This window comes from Myxine glutinosa, chromosome 14 (assembly GCF_964187855.1).
Source record: "Myxine glutinosa chromosome 14, kmMyxGlut1.1, whole genome shotgun sequence".
Lineage (NCBI taxonomy): Eukaryota > Metazoa > Chordata > Myxini > Myxiniformes > Myxinidae > Myxine > Myxine glutinosa.
Window position 1 is genome coordinate 51,751,429 of NC_136274.1, and position 19,484 is coordinate 51,770,912.

A 19,484-nucleotide genomic window follows, 5' to 3' on the forward strand; every position below is an offset into this window, starting at 1 on the left:
ACCACTGTGAGGATGTCGGCCAGGTGAGGCCGCAGGTGGGCTCTGGGAGCCGGTAGAGTTGTGGATGGGGCCCGAGGATCCGTAGGACGGACCCGGGTAGCCCAGTGCCAGAGAGGGCACCGAGTGGGGAGAGCGCCAGAGGGCCTTCCCCAGGTAGTTAGGTTAGGGTAAGGAGCAGGTAAGCTCGGAGGCAACTGCAGTGGTGGAGGTGTGCAGGTGGGTAGACCGGCTAGGAGAGCTACACGTCGCGGCCCAGAAATTGTGCGAGGGCACCGGGAGATGAATCGGGGGAGTGAGACCCCAAATTGAAAAGCACCACAGTTTGGTCAATTAGAATTGGTTTTTAGAACCCATAGTGTAAGAGGGCCAATGGTTTGGCAGGAGAAAGACCCCGGGTAATGTAAAGTTGTTAAAGTCATTTAGGAAATAGTTAGGATTGATGAACCTGTCGCACCATATGCAGCCACTTACCTGTGGTGATGATGATGACTCCACACCTGTGTTTTCTTTGTTCTGTGTGCAGGAAATGAGAATTGCTGTGTGGATTGGTGAGACGCATCATGACGTGGATGAGACATTGGGGTGATTCCATCTCTCCCTCCCTAGGAGGGACTGATGATGAATTGGTGATAGCAAATTATGATGTTGAGTTGGAGATGGCAAATTTTGATGAGAGTTGAAAATGGCAAATTTGATTGGTTAGGAGGGAGAGAAGACGAATTTGGTTTATGGGAGGAACGGGGAAGACAGTAGGGACGTTTGTTGATTTGTAAAATAGATGTTTATGGGTAGTGTTGTGTTTTGTGGATACAGTAAGGGGTAAGGGAGGGGCAATGTAGGTTACCTGGTGGGGGGGGGGGGGCGTACGGTAGGAACGTACCTGTCTCACCTGGTTCCCATGTGCCCCCAGTGTGCATTACCTTCTATTGCGTGCACTTTTGCGCCCTTACCACCTTACTCACTTGTCTTCTTCTTTTGTCTCCCACCTCCGAGGATCTGGCTTTGGGGCAGAGAGAGAGGAGAGAGAGGTGCTGGCTCCGCAGTTGTGGGCCTGCACTTTCGCTGCTTGCTGCCGGGATCGATACACCATATGGACCGCAATTTTTGTGGCCGCCCACCATGGACCGCAGTTCTTTTGCGGCCAAGCACCACCCGTGGATGGACCTATGGGTCAACGTGGCACCTATGCCATACAGGTGAACCACTAATAGTTGGCCCCCTGACGGCCACAATTTAGAAATGGACGCGGTTGGCGCCTTTCTTTATTTTTAAAGAAGCAAGAAGGCCAAGTGCACCACATGAAGGCAAGACCAGCGGCAGAACATCGGCCGGCTGCAACACCACCGGTGACTATAAACACTTTATTGGTGCACCGGATGGTGCTGACTGTGTTATGGGGTGGTGCTTTTGGTGCTTGAACGGGGTGCTCTGCACATTATTAAAGGCCGTAAGGCCACAGAGCACTCGTGGGTTGGTGTATCGATGCTGGCATGCGTGCTCTCTCTATGCATAACATCTGCATGTGTTCCTCCAAAAACAGGTCCTGGATCGTAGTGTAAATATCAGCGTAGTCTTGTGTAAATAATGCTCCCTACCGGCTGTATGTTTAGTTTGCGAAATCTTTCCGCGATTCGGTTATCCTGTGGGTGTGTTTCTGTGAGGAGAAGGGTGCAACGTCGCAGGGGGACATATTTACTCATTTGTGAATATCTGTAAAACTGTCGCACTCAGGGTAGAGTTAATAGTAGAGGGAACTACATCTGAGTGCCACACTAAAATAGGTAAAAATTTATCGGGTCGGGACGCCCCGAGGGTAGAGAAGGGTGCAATGTTGCGGATATGGGATTTGGCCTCCATATCCGCTTGTAAATATTCCCCTATTTCCCCAATACTCCCCAACTATCCCCAATCCCCCATTCCCTAGTCCCATTGTCTGTAAACAACACTCTGTAGAACCGACCTTCCCCTTTTTCCCCCATTAAATGTCGTGCCCAGGTCCACCGCATCTCACGTAGACAACTTTCGGACATCTTGCTAGTTATTCTTAGTCTATGTCAGTTAAGGACTCGTTTCCATTAATTCTGACTCTTCGTTGCACCAGAATGTGATTGTATGGCACCAGTAGTGAGTTTAGGACCTCCCCATACCTCCTCCCATCTTCCCCATGAAACAACAACAACAACAACTACAACAACAGCGCGCGGGGAGTGTGCGTCCTCACTCCGGCTCGGTTAGCCGCCATTGCCCATGTGCGCCGACGGGGTTACCACGAAGGGGCTGACTGTCGGCCACTCGTCAAGGGCGGAGCCCGGCAACCCCCCGCACCCAATGAGAAGCAACGGGCCGATTCCATCTGGGGCGGAGCTAACGAGCCGAGGGCGTGTCACTCCCCGCCGGATATACGCAGCCACTTACCGGACGTGACGTCAGATGCGCCCCGAGCTTGAAGTGAGGAGAACCAGACGCCACCTCCGAGCGCTGAGAGACCTCCCGCATCTCTGTACCGGACCGGGTCGATTCTGCCCCTGAGCCAAGGTGCACCTTGAGCCTCGACTACCTGCCCTTCCTTGCCATCAATCCCGGTGTGAGTCAGTCTTGTCCTGTTTATCTGTCGTCTGTCGGGGTTACTATAAGACCGTGATTAAGTGCCTACCTTCCTATGCTGTACCTCTCATCCCTGTAATCTCAACGTTCCGAAATATTATAACCTCCTCCGGAGGTCTTGAGAACTGTACCCCTGGTGTCGTGTCATTTTAACCCAGCCGTTGTGTCCTTTCCTCAATTGATTTAGCGTAGCGCGACTCGGCCAACGCTCGAGTATAATCGGGTAAACTGTGCAGACGCGGTCATACCAAACCGCTCGGTAAACCAACATCCACAACCGCGTCTGTAACAATATATATATATATATATATATATATATATATATATATATATATATATATATATATATATATATATATATATATATTGTGCACAGGAACATACTCTTGCATGATAAACACACCTTGTTTTGGGGGGTGGTGGGAGCATAGGGTCTAATTGTATGAACACTGACCGACATGACACGATGGTCTTAGGAAGCACTTCGGGACCACCCATACCAGTCATTCTATGCTCAGATTTCTTCCATATCCTTCAAGTTCTCTTTGTAACATTGAGAATTGGGGAAGATTTTGAACAAAGCTCTAAAATGACCTTCATTCCCACAATGTATACCACATCTCACATTGTATCCTTCCTTTCATTAGCCGTACCTGCAGGCCATGTCACTACATTCCTTCCATTTTACTCAAAAAACCTTTCCCCAGCGACAACGGTGCTACAAAAGATGGATCTGGAGAAAGACCCTTGCGATGATTTTTTCTCGTTCTCCTGCGGCGGGTGGAATCGTGCAAACCCCATTCCAGATGACCACTCCTGGTTCGGCACCTACCCAATGCTCGTACAAAACGTCAATAACATGCTCCATGGTAAGAAAACCACTGCAGAGTTTAACGACTCCCATCAGAGTTATCACAATGTGTTGTTCCACTTATGTATTTCCCACTTCCAACAAAAACAAGCTTTTGAGTGGATTTCGGTTTTCTTGTTGGTCGGTTTTCCATGAGCCTAATTTTTGTGTGCAACATAATTATATTCTATAAAGCAGGACGAAGGAATAAATCGACCGACAAACTGAAGAAAATGCCGCTGCGGGCTTTAACTGGCCTGCGGCCAACCAGTGACAGATGCAACATGAATCATACAGATTCGATATCCAATAGCATCACATATCCTCAGTGTAGTTCCTTTTGCCTCGAGGGGTAAACTCGGCACAGTCCAGGGGGTTTGCATATAGGCTTGGCCAGGATTGTGACCGAGGATAAAATATAGATCCCTTGGGAAAATGTACCGCCCTCCTCAACTGCCTCGTTCCTCTTCCTGCACACCAACTTGTCCTTCGAACGAAATCATTTGTATTCACTTGCCCACATATTTTGTCCTTTGAATGAAATTTTCAGAAAAAAAATAAACAAGTGAAACTAGAACGGCCCTCAGTAGAGAGCATACCTCCGCCCGGTTAGCCATATCACTCAATGGTGAAGAGTCACTTAAAAAGTTATACGAGCTGGATCTTCACCAAAATTGAATCGATTCTTCCTTGTCACACACACAACCTGTCCAACAAGTTTCGTCCAAATACATCCATAAGTTTTTGAGATATCCTGCTATGTATCGTTTTTGGCCCCATCTCCCAATGGTGAAGAATCACTTAAAAAATGAAATAATCCTCATATCCGAATCCATATTCAGATCTTCACCAAAATCGAATCGTCCTTGTCAGACACCCTACCGGTCCACCAAGTTTCGTCCAAATCCGTCCACAACATTTTGAGATATCCTGCTATTTATCGTTTTTGGCCCAATCTCCCAATGGTGAAGAATCACTTTTTAAATTCTACTAGCCGGATACAAATCCGGATCTTCACCAAAATCGAATCATTTCGTCCTTGTCACATACACTACATCTCTGCCAAATTTCGTCCAAGAGATATTTTGTTCACAAACGGACAGACAGACAGACAAACGGGCAGACAGACAGGAGTGAAAACATAACCTCCATCCACCTTTGGTGGCGGAGGTAATAACCTGTTTTGCTTGAAAGGAAATTAAATAATTGTCTCATCTGCAAGATAACTCAAGGTGGTGGCCATTTTCAACGGATAACATTGCGGAGGATTGAGAAAGGTTTTTGCCATTTTCAACGGATAACATTGCGGAGGATTGAGAAAGGTTTTTGCCATTTTCAACGGATAACATTGCGGAGGGTTGAGAAAGGTTTCTGCCATTTTCAACGGATAACATTGCGGAGGATTGAGAAAGGTTTTTGCCATTTTCAACGGATAACATTGCGGAGGATTGAGAAAGGTTTCTGCCATTTTCAACGGATAACATTGCGGAGGATTGAGAAAGGTTTCTGCCATTTTCAACGGATAACATTGCGGAGGATTGAGAAAGGTTTTTGCCATTTTCAACGGATAACATTGCGGAGGGTTGAGAAAGGTTTCTGCCATTTTCAACGGATAACATTGCGGAGGATTGAGAAAGGTTTCTGCCATTTTCAACGGATAACATTGCGGAGGATTGAGAAAGGTTTCTGCCATTTTCAACGGATAACATTGCGGAGGATTGAGAAAGGTTTCTGCCATTTTCAACGGATAACATTGCGGAGGATTGAGAAAGGTTTCTGCCATTTTCAACGGATAACATTGCGGAGGATTGAGAAAGGTTTTTGCCATTTTCAACGGATAACATTGCGGAGGATTGAGAAAGGTTTCTGCCATTTTCAACGGATAACATTGCGGAGGATTGAGAAAGGTTTTTGCCATTTTCAACGGATAACATTGCGGAGGATTGAGAAAGGTTTTTGCCATTTTCAACGGATAACATTGCGGAGGATTGAGAAAGGTTTCTGCCATTTCCCCCCCTCAATTCAGCAAGGCGATGACGACTCTGCTTTGTCTAAAAGTTTGTTGTCCAGTTGTCCAGGAAAGTTAGACAATGTAATATTTTTTCCAGCAATTTCATCATAATATACAGAGACCTTCCTTGTACAGAAGGACAGAAAAGAGTGCAGGCGCATGAGTGGCTGGATACAGAGATGCAACATGCCTGTGAGCAAGAGGGAGCACCATGGAGGATTAAAAAAAAACCTTGCCAGATGCAGCTACACACCCAAGGAGCATCTGGTGAGATCATGCGGGCTTATCCAATAAAGCCTTGGCCTGACACCGTGACTCACTGAGGATGATGAACAATAGAGCAATGTTTCATAGTGTGGAAGGTTAGCGCAGGTCAACGTCGAGTAACAAGGCACATGACCGATGGATGAAATGGATACAGTGAAGGCTCGCAAACAATTCCAAAACATTTCGCTTATCCTCATCGGATTCGACCGCAAGAGACACAAAATAGCAGATTTATTTGCAATTTAGTGAAATCTGATGGGAGCACATGTTCATTCGTCCAGTGCAAGAATATTTTTTCAAGTGGCCATGTTGGCTTTCTGTTCCAGGAGACGGACCCTTGCTGCACTGTTAATCAAACTCACAATCCTGAGTTTTGATGCCTCAGCACTTCACATAAAACCCACATATTGACCAAGAAAAATATGGATTCATACTGACGAACCATTCTTCGACAATTCTTTGTATACGTGGTCGAGGCTCATGGAAGAGCTAGAGCAGAATGGAAGGGAACAAAATGGAAAACGGTGACAGACTAACAACTCGGCCCAAAAGCACAGGAAGCTCGATTTGTTCTTTAGTAGGTGAAGAATCTCGCAGCTGTCAGGAAATGAGGATCCCAAATTCCACCAGGTCCTGGTTCTATTCTCGGTTTCAAAACTGCAGAATTGTTCATCATACTGAGTGTTCTCCCCTCACCACCATCTATAACCAAGCTCGGTCTATTTTCCAAAAATTGAGTCTCAACTGGATCGTCTTTGCAAAGATACATGACGTAGGGATGTGCGGTGTCCCGAGCCTCTTCCGCATGTCTGCCGTACACGGCAAGTCCAGGCTTCACCAGCTAGTCATTGATGTGCGCGTCCTCTCGGACAGTCGTGTTGCTTAAAAGAAACTGACAACTTGGTATTACCCTTGCCTTCTTTTGTACAGTCGTGGCCAAAAATATTGGCACCCTTGCACTTTTTTCAAATAACTCACAATTTTCTCTAAAAAGAAGTTGAAATTGACAAAAAGTATTTGGTCTCCACAATTCTTTATTTCACTGTTAATATTACAGAACCTTTATTTTTGATTCAGAACTTAATATATCCTTTTAAATCAGGAAATAAAAAGAAATGGCATTGACAAAATTATTGACACCCGAGACTTAATATTTGGTAGCACAACCTTTAGACAAAATAACTGCAGTCAAGCGCTTCCTATACCTCTCTACTGGCAGTTTGGCCCGCTCTTCTTGTGCAAACTGCTCCAGTTCTCCCAGATTTGAAGGGTGCCTTCTCCCAACTGCTATCTTCAGATCTCCCCACAGGTCATTAGATCTGGAATCGGGATTTAGATCTGGAATCGTTTCTGGCCACTTCAGAACAGTCCAGCGTTTTGTCTTGAACCATTCCTGGGTGCTTTTTGAAGTGTGTTTGGGGTCATTGTCCTGCTACAAGACCCGTGACCTTCGACTGGGATCCAGCTTTCTGACATTGGGTTGAACATTGCGCTCCAAAATTCCTTGGTAATCTCCTGATTTCATGATGCCATGCACACATTCAAGGCACCCAGTGCAACCCCAAAGCACAGCAACCCCAAAACATCACTGAACCTCCTCCATGTTTGACTGTAGGGAAGGTGTTCTTTTCTTTGAAGGCTTCATTTTGTTTTCTGTAAACATAGAGATGATGTGCTTTACCAAAAAGCTCTAATTTGGTCTCATCTGTCCACAGGATATTCTCCCAGAAGGATTTTGGCTTGTTCATGTGTGCCTTGGAAAACTCCAGTGGCTTTTTTTTATGTCTCTCTCTCAGCAGTGAGGTCCTCCTCGGTCTCCTACCATATAACCCCCTTTCATTGAGTTGGCGACGCATGGTGCGAGTTGAAACTGTCATACCTTGTGTCTGAAGGTCAGCTTGAATCTGTTTGGCAGTTGATTGAGGTGCTTTCTCCACCATTCGAACAATCCTTCCCTGCAATCTTCGATCAAGTTGTCTCTTGCAGCCATGTCCAGGGAGGTTGGCGACAGTGCCATGGGCCTCAAACTTCCTGATAACATTGCGTACGGTGGACAGAGGAACATCAGTGTCTCTGGAGATGGACGTTTAGCCTTGAGATTGTCCATACTTGGCTACAATCTTGTGTTTGACCTCCTCAGACAATTCTCTGGTTTTCCTTCTTTTCTCCATGCTCATTGTGGTACATGTACACAGTGACAGTGACACAAAACAGCAGAATGACTCCTTTTCTCCATTCAAACTGGTTGAATGAGTGATTTTTATATTGTAGGCACCTGCAACTCACCACAGGTGAGTTCAATTCCAGAGTAAAGGAGAATCACCTGCTTGAAATCTAATTATTTCGAACAACTTCTAAAAGGTGCCAATAATATTGTCCGGGCCATTTTAGGGCTTTTGTGTGGAATAAACTAAGATTTCGTAATTTTTTCAGCTTTTTTGTTTTGTTCCACTGCAAACCAAAGAAATACATATGTGGATTCCAAAAGATTTTAAAGTTTCAAAAAATTTCTGGAAGAAATGGTGCATTATTTGAAAAAAGTGCAAGGGTGCCAATATTTTTGGCCACGACTGTATGTTCAAACTCACCTGTTCAAAGAGTGGGACAGCATGGAAATCAGGTCACTGGGCACTTTTCCAGTGAGTTTGCTTTATGGTGTGTTTGGTTCTTGATGGGATGAAATTATTCCCGGAAAGCCTGGTGAGAAGGGGGCAGTGTAAACAAATCAAACACGTAAAAGTTGCACATCAGTGGTGATATTAATTGTATCACGTGGTGTTCCTTGTGTGCAGTGTTGCTCGAGCATCCAGTAAACAAAAGTGGGGACATTGAGGCTGTCATCAAAGCAAAGATTTTCTACAACTCGTGTATGAACAACAGTGAGTCAACTTGATAAGTTTTTGTTATGGAACGTATCATTCTCCTTATACACCTCCTGCCAAAAAAAGGATATATATATATATAAAGTCACGTGAAAAAATAAGTACAGCCCATGTAAAGTTTTGACTTTTTCAACATATTTCAACATACAGCTATTTGATCTTCATTTCAACAATATTGATAGATAAAGGTGATATAATGTAACAAATATCATGAAACATTTACATTTTGTAGTCCATTGTATAATTTAAAGAAACATAAATGCAAATTTCGCATGTGGAAAAAGTAAGTACACCCCATGAAATGTTTTTTTATATCGTTTTAACATATGTGGACATATCAATATTTGATCTTCATTTCAACAATATTGATAGATAAAGGTGATAAAATATAACAAATATCATGAAACATTTACATTTTGTAGCCCATTGTATAATTTAAATAAACATAAATGCAAATTTCGCATGTGGAAAAAGTAAGTACACCCTTGGCTCTAATAGGTGGTATTGCCCCCTTTGGCAGAAACAACCTCAAGTAGGCGTTTCTTATAACTGTCTACCAGTCTCTGACATCGACTCGGAGAAATTTTTGTCCACTCCTCCGTGCAGAATTCTTTCAGCTGTGCGATGTTGGAGGGGTTTCTTGCATGCACAGCACGTTTCAAATCCCCCCACATCTCGATGGGATTTAGATCCGGGCTTTGACTTGGCCATTCCTTGGGGGATTTACTGGTATGTTGAGGGTCATTGTCATGTTGCAAGGTCCACCTTCGATTGAGCTTCAACTTTCCGACAGATGGCCTCACATTATCCTCAAGCACCCTCTGGTACAATGAAGAATTCATAGTGGATTCTATGATGGTGAGCTGCCCAGGCCCTGATGCAGCAAAGCTGCCCCAAACCATAATACTTCCCCTACCATGCTTTACAGTTGGTATCAGGTTCTTGTGGTCAAATGCTGTCTTTGGTTTTCACCAAACATGTCTTCTGGTACTGTGGCCAAATAGCTCTACCTTTGACTCATCTGTCCAGAGCACATTGTTCCAGAAGTGCTGGTCTTTGCCAAGGTGTTCATTGGCAAACTTTAGTCTTGCCCTGATGTTCTTTCTGGACAGCAAAGGTTTCCTCCTGGCACACCTCCCATGTAGATCAAATTTGTGCAGCCTCTTTCTAATGGTAGACTCGTGCACTTTGACATCAACAGTAGCAAGAGCTACCTGTAGGTCCCGTGATGACATTCTGGGGTTCTTAGAGACGTCTTTTAGCATCTTGCGGTCTGCTCTCGGGCTGAACTTGCTGGGGCGGCCTGGCCTGAACAAGTTGGCAGTTGTTTGGAATCTTCTCCACTTGTAGATGATGTTCCGAACAGTCGAATGATTGATTTCAAATTATTTGGAGATCTTTTTAAATCCCTTCCCAGACTCGGAGGCATCTATAACCTTCTTTCTGAAGGACTCCGAGAGCTCTTTTGATCTAGGCATGGTGACGCCGCACACTTCAACAACAAAGAGGAAACCAAACTAAATGTCTGAGGTTTAAATAAGACAGGTTCCTCCAAGATCCTCTCTAACGATGTTCTAATCATTTGCACCTGAGCTGGTGCACCTGATTCTAATTTTAGGTATTTGAAGTAGTGATAAATGTAGGGTGGTGTACTTACTTTTTCCACATGCGAAATTTGTATTTATGTTTATTTAAATTATACAATGGACTACAAAATGTAAATGTTTCATGATATTTGTTATATTATATCACCTTTATCTATCAATATTGTTGAAATGAAGATCCAATAGCTGTATGTTGAAATATTTTGAAAAAGTCAAAACTTTACATGGGGTGTACTTACTTTTTCCACATGCGAAATTTACATTTATGTATATTTAAATTATACAATGGACTACAAAATGTAAATGTTTCATGATATTTGTTATATTATATCACCTTTATCTATCAATATTGTTGAAATGAAGATCAAATAGCTGTATGTTGAAATATGTTGAAAAAGTCAAAACTTTACATGGGGTGTACTTACTTTTTCACGTGACTGTATATATATTGTTGCGGATATGAGGACTGTATTTTTTTTTGATTGTGTGCTTTATTATTATTATTATTGTTATTCTGCGCCCCCTGCCTCCGGAGCTGTGTAAAGGTCAAAGGGCGTCCCATAATTAGTCCACAAGCATACACGTCAGCCAATCATAGAATACCCCTGTTCGATAGTTATATCTTATTCTGTGTTTTAGGGTAAGGCTGTGTCTCCCATTAATATAAGTACTCCATTGCACCAAGTGAAAGAGATAGATTCCCTTCATTCCCATTCCCAAAACCTCCATTCCCCCTTTTCGTCAATTGCCAACTGCATTTTGGGTGGTTTTCCCTTCATCCGCCATTGACCACGAGGCAGGGTTGGGGAAGAAAGGCGGGTCCCCACCTCGTCATAGAGGGGAGGAGTGAACCAGCCCTTGCCGACCAACCCAGAACGAGGGGTTGGCTTTAGAGGGCGGAGAGAGAACGTTTTGGGGAGGTTCGCAAAGGGTCAAGGGTGGGGCTTATATAACCCGAGGCAGAGGCCCCCGGAGAGAGTCGAGGAGGGAGGAGATCAGAAGACAGAAAGGCCTTGAGTTGGACTAAGCAAGAGAGGAAGTTGTTGGACTGGGTGGGACTAAGAAAGAGAGAGAAAGAGTCCTGAAGCTTGTGAGGGAAGGAGAGAGAACCCGTCACACCAACCCCCCACCAGCCGCGTTGGCTCCACCAAGCGTTCACCTCCACCAAGCTCCGCGTTGGCTCCACCAAGCGTTCACCTCCACCAAGGCTCCACCAAGCTCCGTGTTGGCTCCACCAAGCGTTCACCTCCACTAAGGCTCCACCAAGCTCCACGTTGGCTCCACCAAGCGTTCGCCTCCACCAAGGCTCCACCAAGCTCCGCGTTGGCTCCACCAAGCGTTCACCTCCACCAAGGCTCCACCAAGCTCCGCGTTGGCTCCACCAAGCGTTCACCTCCAGCCATCCACCTCCTGCGATTCCTGTCATCATTCCCCGCGTGAGTCTGTCTTTTGTTTGTTCTGTCCTGGGTTAATTAAGACTGTAGGTAAGCTAGTATTTGCACTGTGTCACCTGCGTCTTATGTGTTGTAAATAAACGTGACTGCTTTCTTTTTGCTTATGTGTGTAAATAGTAAATAAATTTAGTAGTATTTCCAAACCTTTCTTTGCCTTCGTCTTCCTCTTTGCATTCGTCGTTTTAGTCTTTTCCCTCATTGAGCAGCCGCGGTGCGATCCGGCCAACGTTTGGGTGGAATCGGGTTCTAATCGGGGAATAACTGTTCGGTCGCGGTAATACCAACCGCTCGGTAAAATAACATCTTTAACCGCGTCCGCAACAATATATTATATAAGTATAATCAACAGCAAAGGTTGGCCTGTTGATGTTTCTGGCTCATGATGTGGAATCCAGTTTGAAATCCCATTTTATAAGACTGTTTATCCTTTGTCTACTTATGTTCTTGTAATATGATGTCCATACTGACTTCTCTGTCCTCCATGTGATACAAGTACAAGTTCCACTAATGTATGAGTTCCATGACGTGGTACCTAGCTAACATTTTATCGTAACATCAATTGTTGCTCATTTTTATTTCCAAGCAAAGCAAGTGTCCATTTGTCAGTTATGTTTGAGAAAACTGTTGACAACAGAATTCAACTCAAGAACTCAGTCTGCATCCCCAAGAGGCGTTTTATAATGTAATATACATCAACTGTGTTCAGTTTTGTAAGAACATCCACTGAAAGAAAATGTTTTATTTTGTAAAAAATGTATTGACAGGGGCTTGAACTCATGACACTGAGATCTCAAGTCAGCCACCTTAACCGTTAAGCCAGCACCAGGCTTGGTGGATATTAATCAGGGAAGTAATAAGTATGAGTGGATTAAGAAGAATGGAAATGGAAGAGCAAAAATGAAAAGCTACTGAGAAATGTGGCGCATTAAACGCATGAAAAACTAGAAAGCATCCGAAAATGCAAAGCCCGTCTGCATCTGTTTGTATTCAGGTGTCTTCTTTTTATAAACAATTAACAGTTTAAAAAGAAATGAAAATTGATGATTTTATGCAGTCTTGTTTTTTGAGCTTTAGATCTAAAAAAATTCATCAGCTTCTAGCTTTTGATTGGTGAATCAATTATGAGACCCAATATGCAAATTCTTAAAATTTCAGGTTAATTGAACAAAAATTGACGATTTTATGCAAAAAGGTCAATCGGGTGAAATTTAAAAAAAAGAGTCAATCGAGTGAAAATTGGTGATTTTACGCAACCTTGACCTTTGATCTTTGATGTAAAAAAAATTCATCAGCTTCTAGCTTTTGATTGGTGAATCAATTATGAGACCCAATATGCAAATTCTTAAAATTTCAGGTTAATTGAACAAAAATTGACGATTTTATGCAACCTTTTGATATTAAAAAAAAATCAATCGACTCCTACCCTTTCATTTGTGAACCAATTCAGTGACCTGTAATGCAAATTCTTTAAATTCTTTAGATTAAAAAAAAAAAGATTAGGAAAAAAAGATTAGGATTAGGATTAGAAAAAAAAGAAAAAAAGATTAAATTCAAAAAAAGAGTAATAAAGAATATTTATTCTTTTTTAAAAAAAAAGGAAAAAAAAAGTCAATCGGGTGAAAATTGGTGATTTGACGCAACCTTGACCGTTGATCTTTAATCTAAAAAAACAAAACAATCAGCTTCCAGCTTTTCAAAGGTGAACCAATTCAGTGACACAACATGCAAATTCTTAACCCTAAGGTGCAATGCTCGAAGGCATTCTATGGGCAGCCATGCACAATGGACCCGAGCCATGCATCCTGGGGTTAAAATTTCAGGTCAACCAGATGAAAACGGATTTTATGTGATGCTGACCTTTGACCTTTTGACCAAATTATTAGTTTGTCTTCCCCATATTCTCATAATAAAGCTTTGTTGAAAATTTTATGACAAAACTCAAATGGGTCCATATTGAGGTAGTAGTGTCCATCTTGTTTATCCCTTGAACCCGGTACTGTCCCAGGCCGATCCCGATGTCCCTGTTCCCGACTGTTGTTGCACTTCCTTCTCTCTCTCCCCCCCCCCCCCTCTTGTCTCCCGCTCCCTTTATTATATGTTATATGTGTTAGCTCTTACACGAGTCTCGACTTAGTATACATTTAAAAAAAAGTATACAAAATTTCAGGTCAATTGGATGAAAATTGATGATTTTATGTGACACTGACCTTTGACAAAATTATTACTTTGCTTTCTCCGTATTATCATAATTAAGCTTTGGTAAAAATTTGATGACAAAACTGAAATGGACACACGGACGGACACACATGGACGGACACACATGGACGGACACACACGGATGGACACACACACGGACGGACACACGCACGGACGGACACACACATGGACACACACGGCCACACACACACGGACACACACACACGGACACACATGGACACACACGGACACACACACACGCACACACACGGACACACACGCGGACACACGCGGACACACACATGGACACACACGGCCACACACACACGGCCACACACACACGGACACACACACACGGACACACATGGACACACACGGACACACACACACGCACACACACGGACACACACACACACACACACACACACAAAAGTGATTGCAAACGCCGTCTCCTGCGAACGATCAGTTCAAAGGTGTATGAAGAAAACGGGACAGGTGCATTCCAACAAAAATGAATCAACACCAAAGCACTTCTGGGGACTGGAAGGTCCAGGAAATCTCCACAACCCACCCTTTTCCTTTTTCCAAAATCATGGATTAGCCTTTACTAAAAAAAGGATGTTTGTCTTTCACATTTTTCATTTGAAATTTAGTTGGGGGGAGAGCAGTGGAGAAGGAGTGGGTCCAGGTCAGGTTAGGTCAGGTGTCATGTCAATCCAGGAAATTGACTGCCATGGATCTCCAAGGCCACTAGCCTCGAACATTCCACATAACTCAGTCCGGTTCACTGTCGCATATCGGTCTTCCAAGGGTTTCTGGGTCTCCTAGCTCACTAGAATGCAGCCTTACCTTCCCAGCAGTCCCATTTCTAAAGAGTGGGAGCGGGTGCAGTTCCCGTTCCCAAAAAAATAACTGGACGTCTGTTGCCAGAATTATTGTAGAATGAAGAGCAGGAGGGCAGCAAGTACAAAGTAACCGACCAACCTCCCAAAAATGTTTACAACCATATGGCATGAGAAAGACTCCATTAAAACATTCCAAAATGAGCACTCCCTGTCCCACCCCAACCCACCCCAATCCAGGTGCCATTCAAACCCTGGACTCCGCTCCCCTGCTGAACATGCTTTCTGAAAGCCACCTGCGGTGGCCAGTCCTGGGCGAACCTGGACCGATCCAGGACTTCGACCTGCTCGAGCTGCTGTCCACATTACGCCGAAGGTTCCTTTCGTCCATAATCATCAGTTTCTACCTGGGAATTGATGACAAGAACTCCAGCGCATACATCCTCAAGGTGAAGCATTTCCATTAAGTTGTGAACTCTCCTTTAAGCTGATAAACATATTTACACTGCAATTCATCCCAACAACATCCCAGACCAGACAGGATAGCCCAGAGGAACACACACTTGCCTTTAGCCTGTCTAGTCTGGGTTTGAATCCCGACCCAGCTAAAAACTACCGTCCTGGTGTTTCACAGGTAGAGTGACTCGTCAACGCTCAGGGAATTTGGAACTTGTTCAGGGTGCCGGAGATAGCTCGCCTATTGTTCACGAAGGACACCGTGGGATCGTTAACATCAACCAACGAATGCTGACACAGATGGGAGGCCAGTTTAACGTCCATCCGAGGGACGGCGCACACACCGATGAATCACCCTACCTGTGAAACACCAGGATGGCAGTTTATACCTGGTTCGGGATTATAAACCCAGGCTACACAGCTTCGAGGTGATCGTGAGTACATCTTGGGCACATATAGGACTCACCAAGCTTGGTGTTGGCTTAACGGTGAAGATCGCTGGCTTGAGATCTTTGGGCCTTGAGTTTGGGCACCTGTTGTGTCGTTGAAATAACTCCAGGTGAGTTGACTCGGTCTTGTCATCCTTCCGAGGTCGGCAAAATGAGTACCAGCTTATTGGTATAAACAAGGGCACTGCATCAGCGGCACAGCTGCGCTTCCGGAAATGATGCAACCAGCAGCCACAGGCTGCATACGAAACAACAACATAGCACCCACCGTCAGTGCTTGTTGTTCCAATGACGTTTTTAGTTTCAGGAAAAGTTTTAATTTCAGGGAGTTTCACCAATTTTTCACGGAGTTATGCCTTTTTTGCTCGGAACAAGAACATCCGTTGGGACCGATAGGGGACGTGTATTGCAAAGCAATTCTCCATCTTGTTTCCCATTGATACTGTCACGTGGTCCCGAGCCGATTAAGATCAGCCGAGACGGACAGCCGAACTAGCTTCAACTCCAAGGAGACTCCCCCAAAAAATGGCGGCTATTTCTGGCGCATGCGGGAATGAAGAGATGCAAAGCGTTCAGGTGAACGGAACACACAGGTTTATTCCGAAACCACAAAACATGCAAACACGACAATAAATTGATACATAAATGATTTAATTAAATTAATGTTGAGGTAAAAACTAAAATTATTCGGTGAGACGTCTCCACACAGTCACGAATACGGTCACAATGGGGAAAATAAAATGAAAATAAAATCCCTTTTTGTGCCAGCACTTATCTTTTGGCTCAAATGGGCCCTTTTTGTGGAGAGTGGTGGCGATGACCAAGTTCAACACTTCCCGCGCCTGCGCGCCCAAGATGGCGCCGGCCGACGACAGCGAAAGTGCCCATGGCCATGTGGCGAGCAGTCAAGACGGCCCTCTTTCGCTCTCTCTCACTCTGTGTCCTTGTCACAAACAGCACAGCCTTCAGCCCACCAAGAGCCCAGCAGTCGAAACGCTCTACCAACAGCCACCAAAACAGCCAAGAGCTCCTCTTTCTTAGCAAGATTGCACAAAAACCTCCAGCACAAAGATGGCTAGCTTCTTGTCGGGCCACGGCAAAAAGTGAACTCTTCGTCCTCCTCACTCGCGAGAGCCAATCGTGTCGTTTCCCTCCCAGTTCGCCCCACCCACGTCCTACAGGACAATTGTGTACTTCGGGGCATTGGGCTGCCGGCCTGCCTCTCCGCCCTCCTGATTCCCCCCGCGTCTTCTTGGCGGGGTCTTTTTCCTATTTGGTCCATTAGGGCGGTCTTAGTGTCCAGGAACCTGCTTGCTTGTAGTTGGTGGTTGTTGTTGTTTAAAGGTTGTGCATGACCAGCCATGGCATCAAAAACGTTAGGGGAAAGTTACAGAGGGAAGGCACACACTGGGGGAAACTATCCTTACACCCTATAGCTAATTACCACTGCATCACCCCTCGTATAATGTACAATTAAACAACCTTAAACTACAGTCTCCCTACTTATTACATCGAAATTCTCCTACACGTTACACGGTCCATGCTATTTCCTATACAACTCTACTTCTCCTACGGTATTCTTTTATCTACCCCCCATAAACGTAACAATACGTTCTGAAAAATCTTCAATGAGAAAGAATAGTGTTTGCATGAAATAGCTGATGTGAAGTTACTGCTGATGATGCCTCAACATCGATGCCAGTCGTGTTGAGAAGATAACTCCACAACCAAGAGAGAGAATTGCTTTGCAATACACGACCCTCACCAATTTTCAGTTCAATATGTTAAAGGGTAGGGGGGAAAGTCTGGAAAAAAACTGACCTATTTGTATGTGATCTTTTCTAAGTGCAAAAAAACCATAACTCTGTGGAAAAATGGTGAAATCTCCCGAAACTCAAACGTGTTCTGAAACTTGCCATAATAAAGCTACGTACCAAGTTTCAGTTGAATATGTAAAGGGTATGAATTTCTTTTTGCAGAAAACCACAAGTGGTTGCGGACCGAGAGCAAAGCTATAGTCCCCTCAGGGTATGGGACAAATAAGGGGAAAAATAAATATCTGTAAAATGTCATATGATATTATAGGCAGCTCCCATAATAGCATGTGTGTGAGATGTGGGGAGAAAATAGTTTGGGAGGAGGTGGGGAATCTGAGGGGTTTGCAGGAGGGAATGGAGGGTCATGCATGGTTCATATCGGGGGCAAGGAGTGGTCAAAATTCAGTCATATTTGTGGATTTAATGTGTAGATTTAATGATATATTTTCGATCATTGTCATTAAATGACCATGAAATCCCGATATGTCATTGAAAGATCTTCACCGCCACCAAAACCGGAGGTGTGCATTCGCCACCGTGAATCACAAAAGCTTAAATCAGCAACCATTACGAGAGAAAAACATGCTTTGGTCGTACATCCGCTTCAGGTTAAACAGGAACCATCTCAGACTGTGCTTGCAGGTTGACCAGGGATTTGTTTTCCTCGAAAGAGATGAGTACATCACCAATACGACAGAAGCCATCAGGGTAAGTAAAGATTTGCATTGTTGACATGAACTGAAAGTCCACCTGTCACTCCCAACAATTGGAATTGAGGTGTTGACTGATCAAGGGCAGATTGTATAAATAGCATTGTATGAAGTGCAGTGCTTGTATATCACCTGGTGTGTGTGTGGGTGTGTGTGTGTGTGTGTGTGTGTGTGTGTGTGTGTGTGTGTCAATGTGCACAGCACATAAAATCCCTGCTCGACCTGATGGTGGATGTGGCGGTGATGCTGGGAGCAGAGAGGGAGCAGGCGGAGGACGACATGGACGACGTTTTACATTTGGAGAGACAGATTGCAGCGGTCAGAGCACAATGGGGCATAACAAGGGGTCTCGGAAAGGGACAGCAAAGATCATTGGTTAAAATACACCCTGGGCCTGACCCTTGAACCTAACAACTGCACCTATTTCACTGGGAGTAAATTCCAAATCTCTGCAATAATAATAAAATACGGCCTGTGCTTTTCAACAATCGAACACACGATTCCGCAATCTAACTTTGCTCTTACCTCTGTGTCCAACCCAGAAACCCTCACTCACGCAGACCCGCTCCGAAATTTCCTTCCACAGATACTGATACCACAAGAATCCCGGACGAGCGAATCCATCTACAACCGGCATACTCTTGCAGAACTACAAGAAATGACCCCACAGGTCAGCACTCTAGCATGTTTTAAAACATAGAACTACAACAAATGACCCCACAGGTCAGCACTCTAGCATGTTTTAAAACATAGAACTACAAGAAATGACCCCACAGGTCAGCACTCTAGCATGTTTTAAAACATAGAACTACAACAAATGACCCCACAGATCAGCACTCTAGCATGTTTTAAAACATAGAACTACAAGAAATGACCCCACAGGTCAGCACTCTAGCACGTTTGAAAACATAGAACTACAACAAATGACCCCACAGGTCAGCACTCTAGCATGTTTTAAAACATACAACTACAAGAAATGACCCACAGGTCAGCACTCTAGCATGTTTTAATACATAGAACTACAAGAAATGACCCCACAGGTCAGCACTCTAGCATGTTTTAAAACATAGAACTACAACAAATGACCCCACAGGTCAGCACTCTAGCATGTTTTAAAACATACAACTACAAGAAATGACCCCACAGGTCAGCACTCTAGCACGTTTTAAAACATAGAACTACAAGAAATGACCCACAGGTCAACACTCTAGCATGTTTTAATACATAGAACTACAAGAAATGACCCACAGGTCAGCACTCTAGCATGTTTTAGTACATAGAACTACAAGAAATGACTCCACAGGTCAGCACTCTAGCATGTTTTAAAGCATAGAACTACAAG

At 44.2% G+C, this 19,484-nt stretch overlaps 1 protein-coding gene across 3 annotated transcripts in view; it reads left to right on the forward strand.

The window, feature by feature from the left end:
- The window catches only part of PHEX (phosphate regulating endopeptidase X-linked), a 92,281-nt gene that overhangs the window by 23,294 nt on the left and 49,503 nt on the right, over positions 1 to 19,484 (forward strand). For all 3 annotated transcript variants that reach the window (XM_068135833.2, XM_078768241.1, XM_068135835.2), the window contains 6 exons: positions 3,312 to 3,473; positions 8,525 to 8,611; positions 14,951 to 15,159; positions 18,075 to 18,140; positions 18,344 to 18,460; positions 18,729 to 18,812. In XM_068135833.2, the coding sequence (XP_067991934.2) occupies positions 3,312 to 3,473; positions 8,525 to 8,611; positions 14,951 to 15,159; positions 18,075 to 18,140; positions 18,344 to 18,460; positions 18,729 to 18,812 (725 nt within the window). The remainder of the gene's footprint in view (positions 1 to 3,311; positions 3,474 to 8,524; positions 8,612 to 14,950; positions 15,160 to 18,074; positions 18,141 to 18,343; positions 18,461 to 18,728; positions 18,813 to 19,484) is intronic.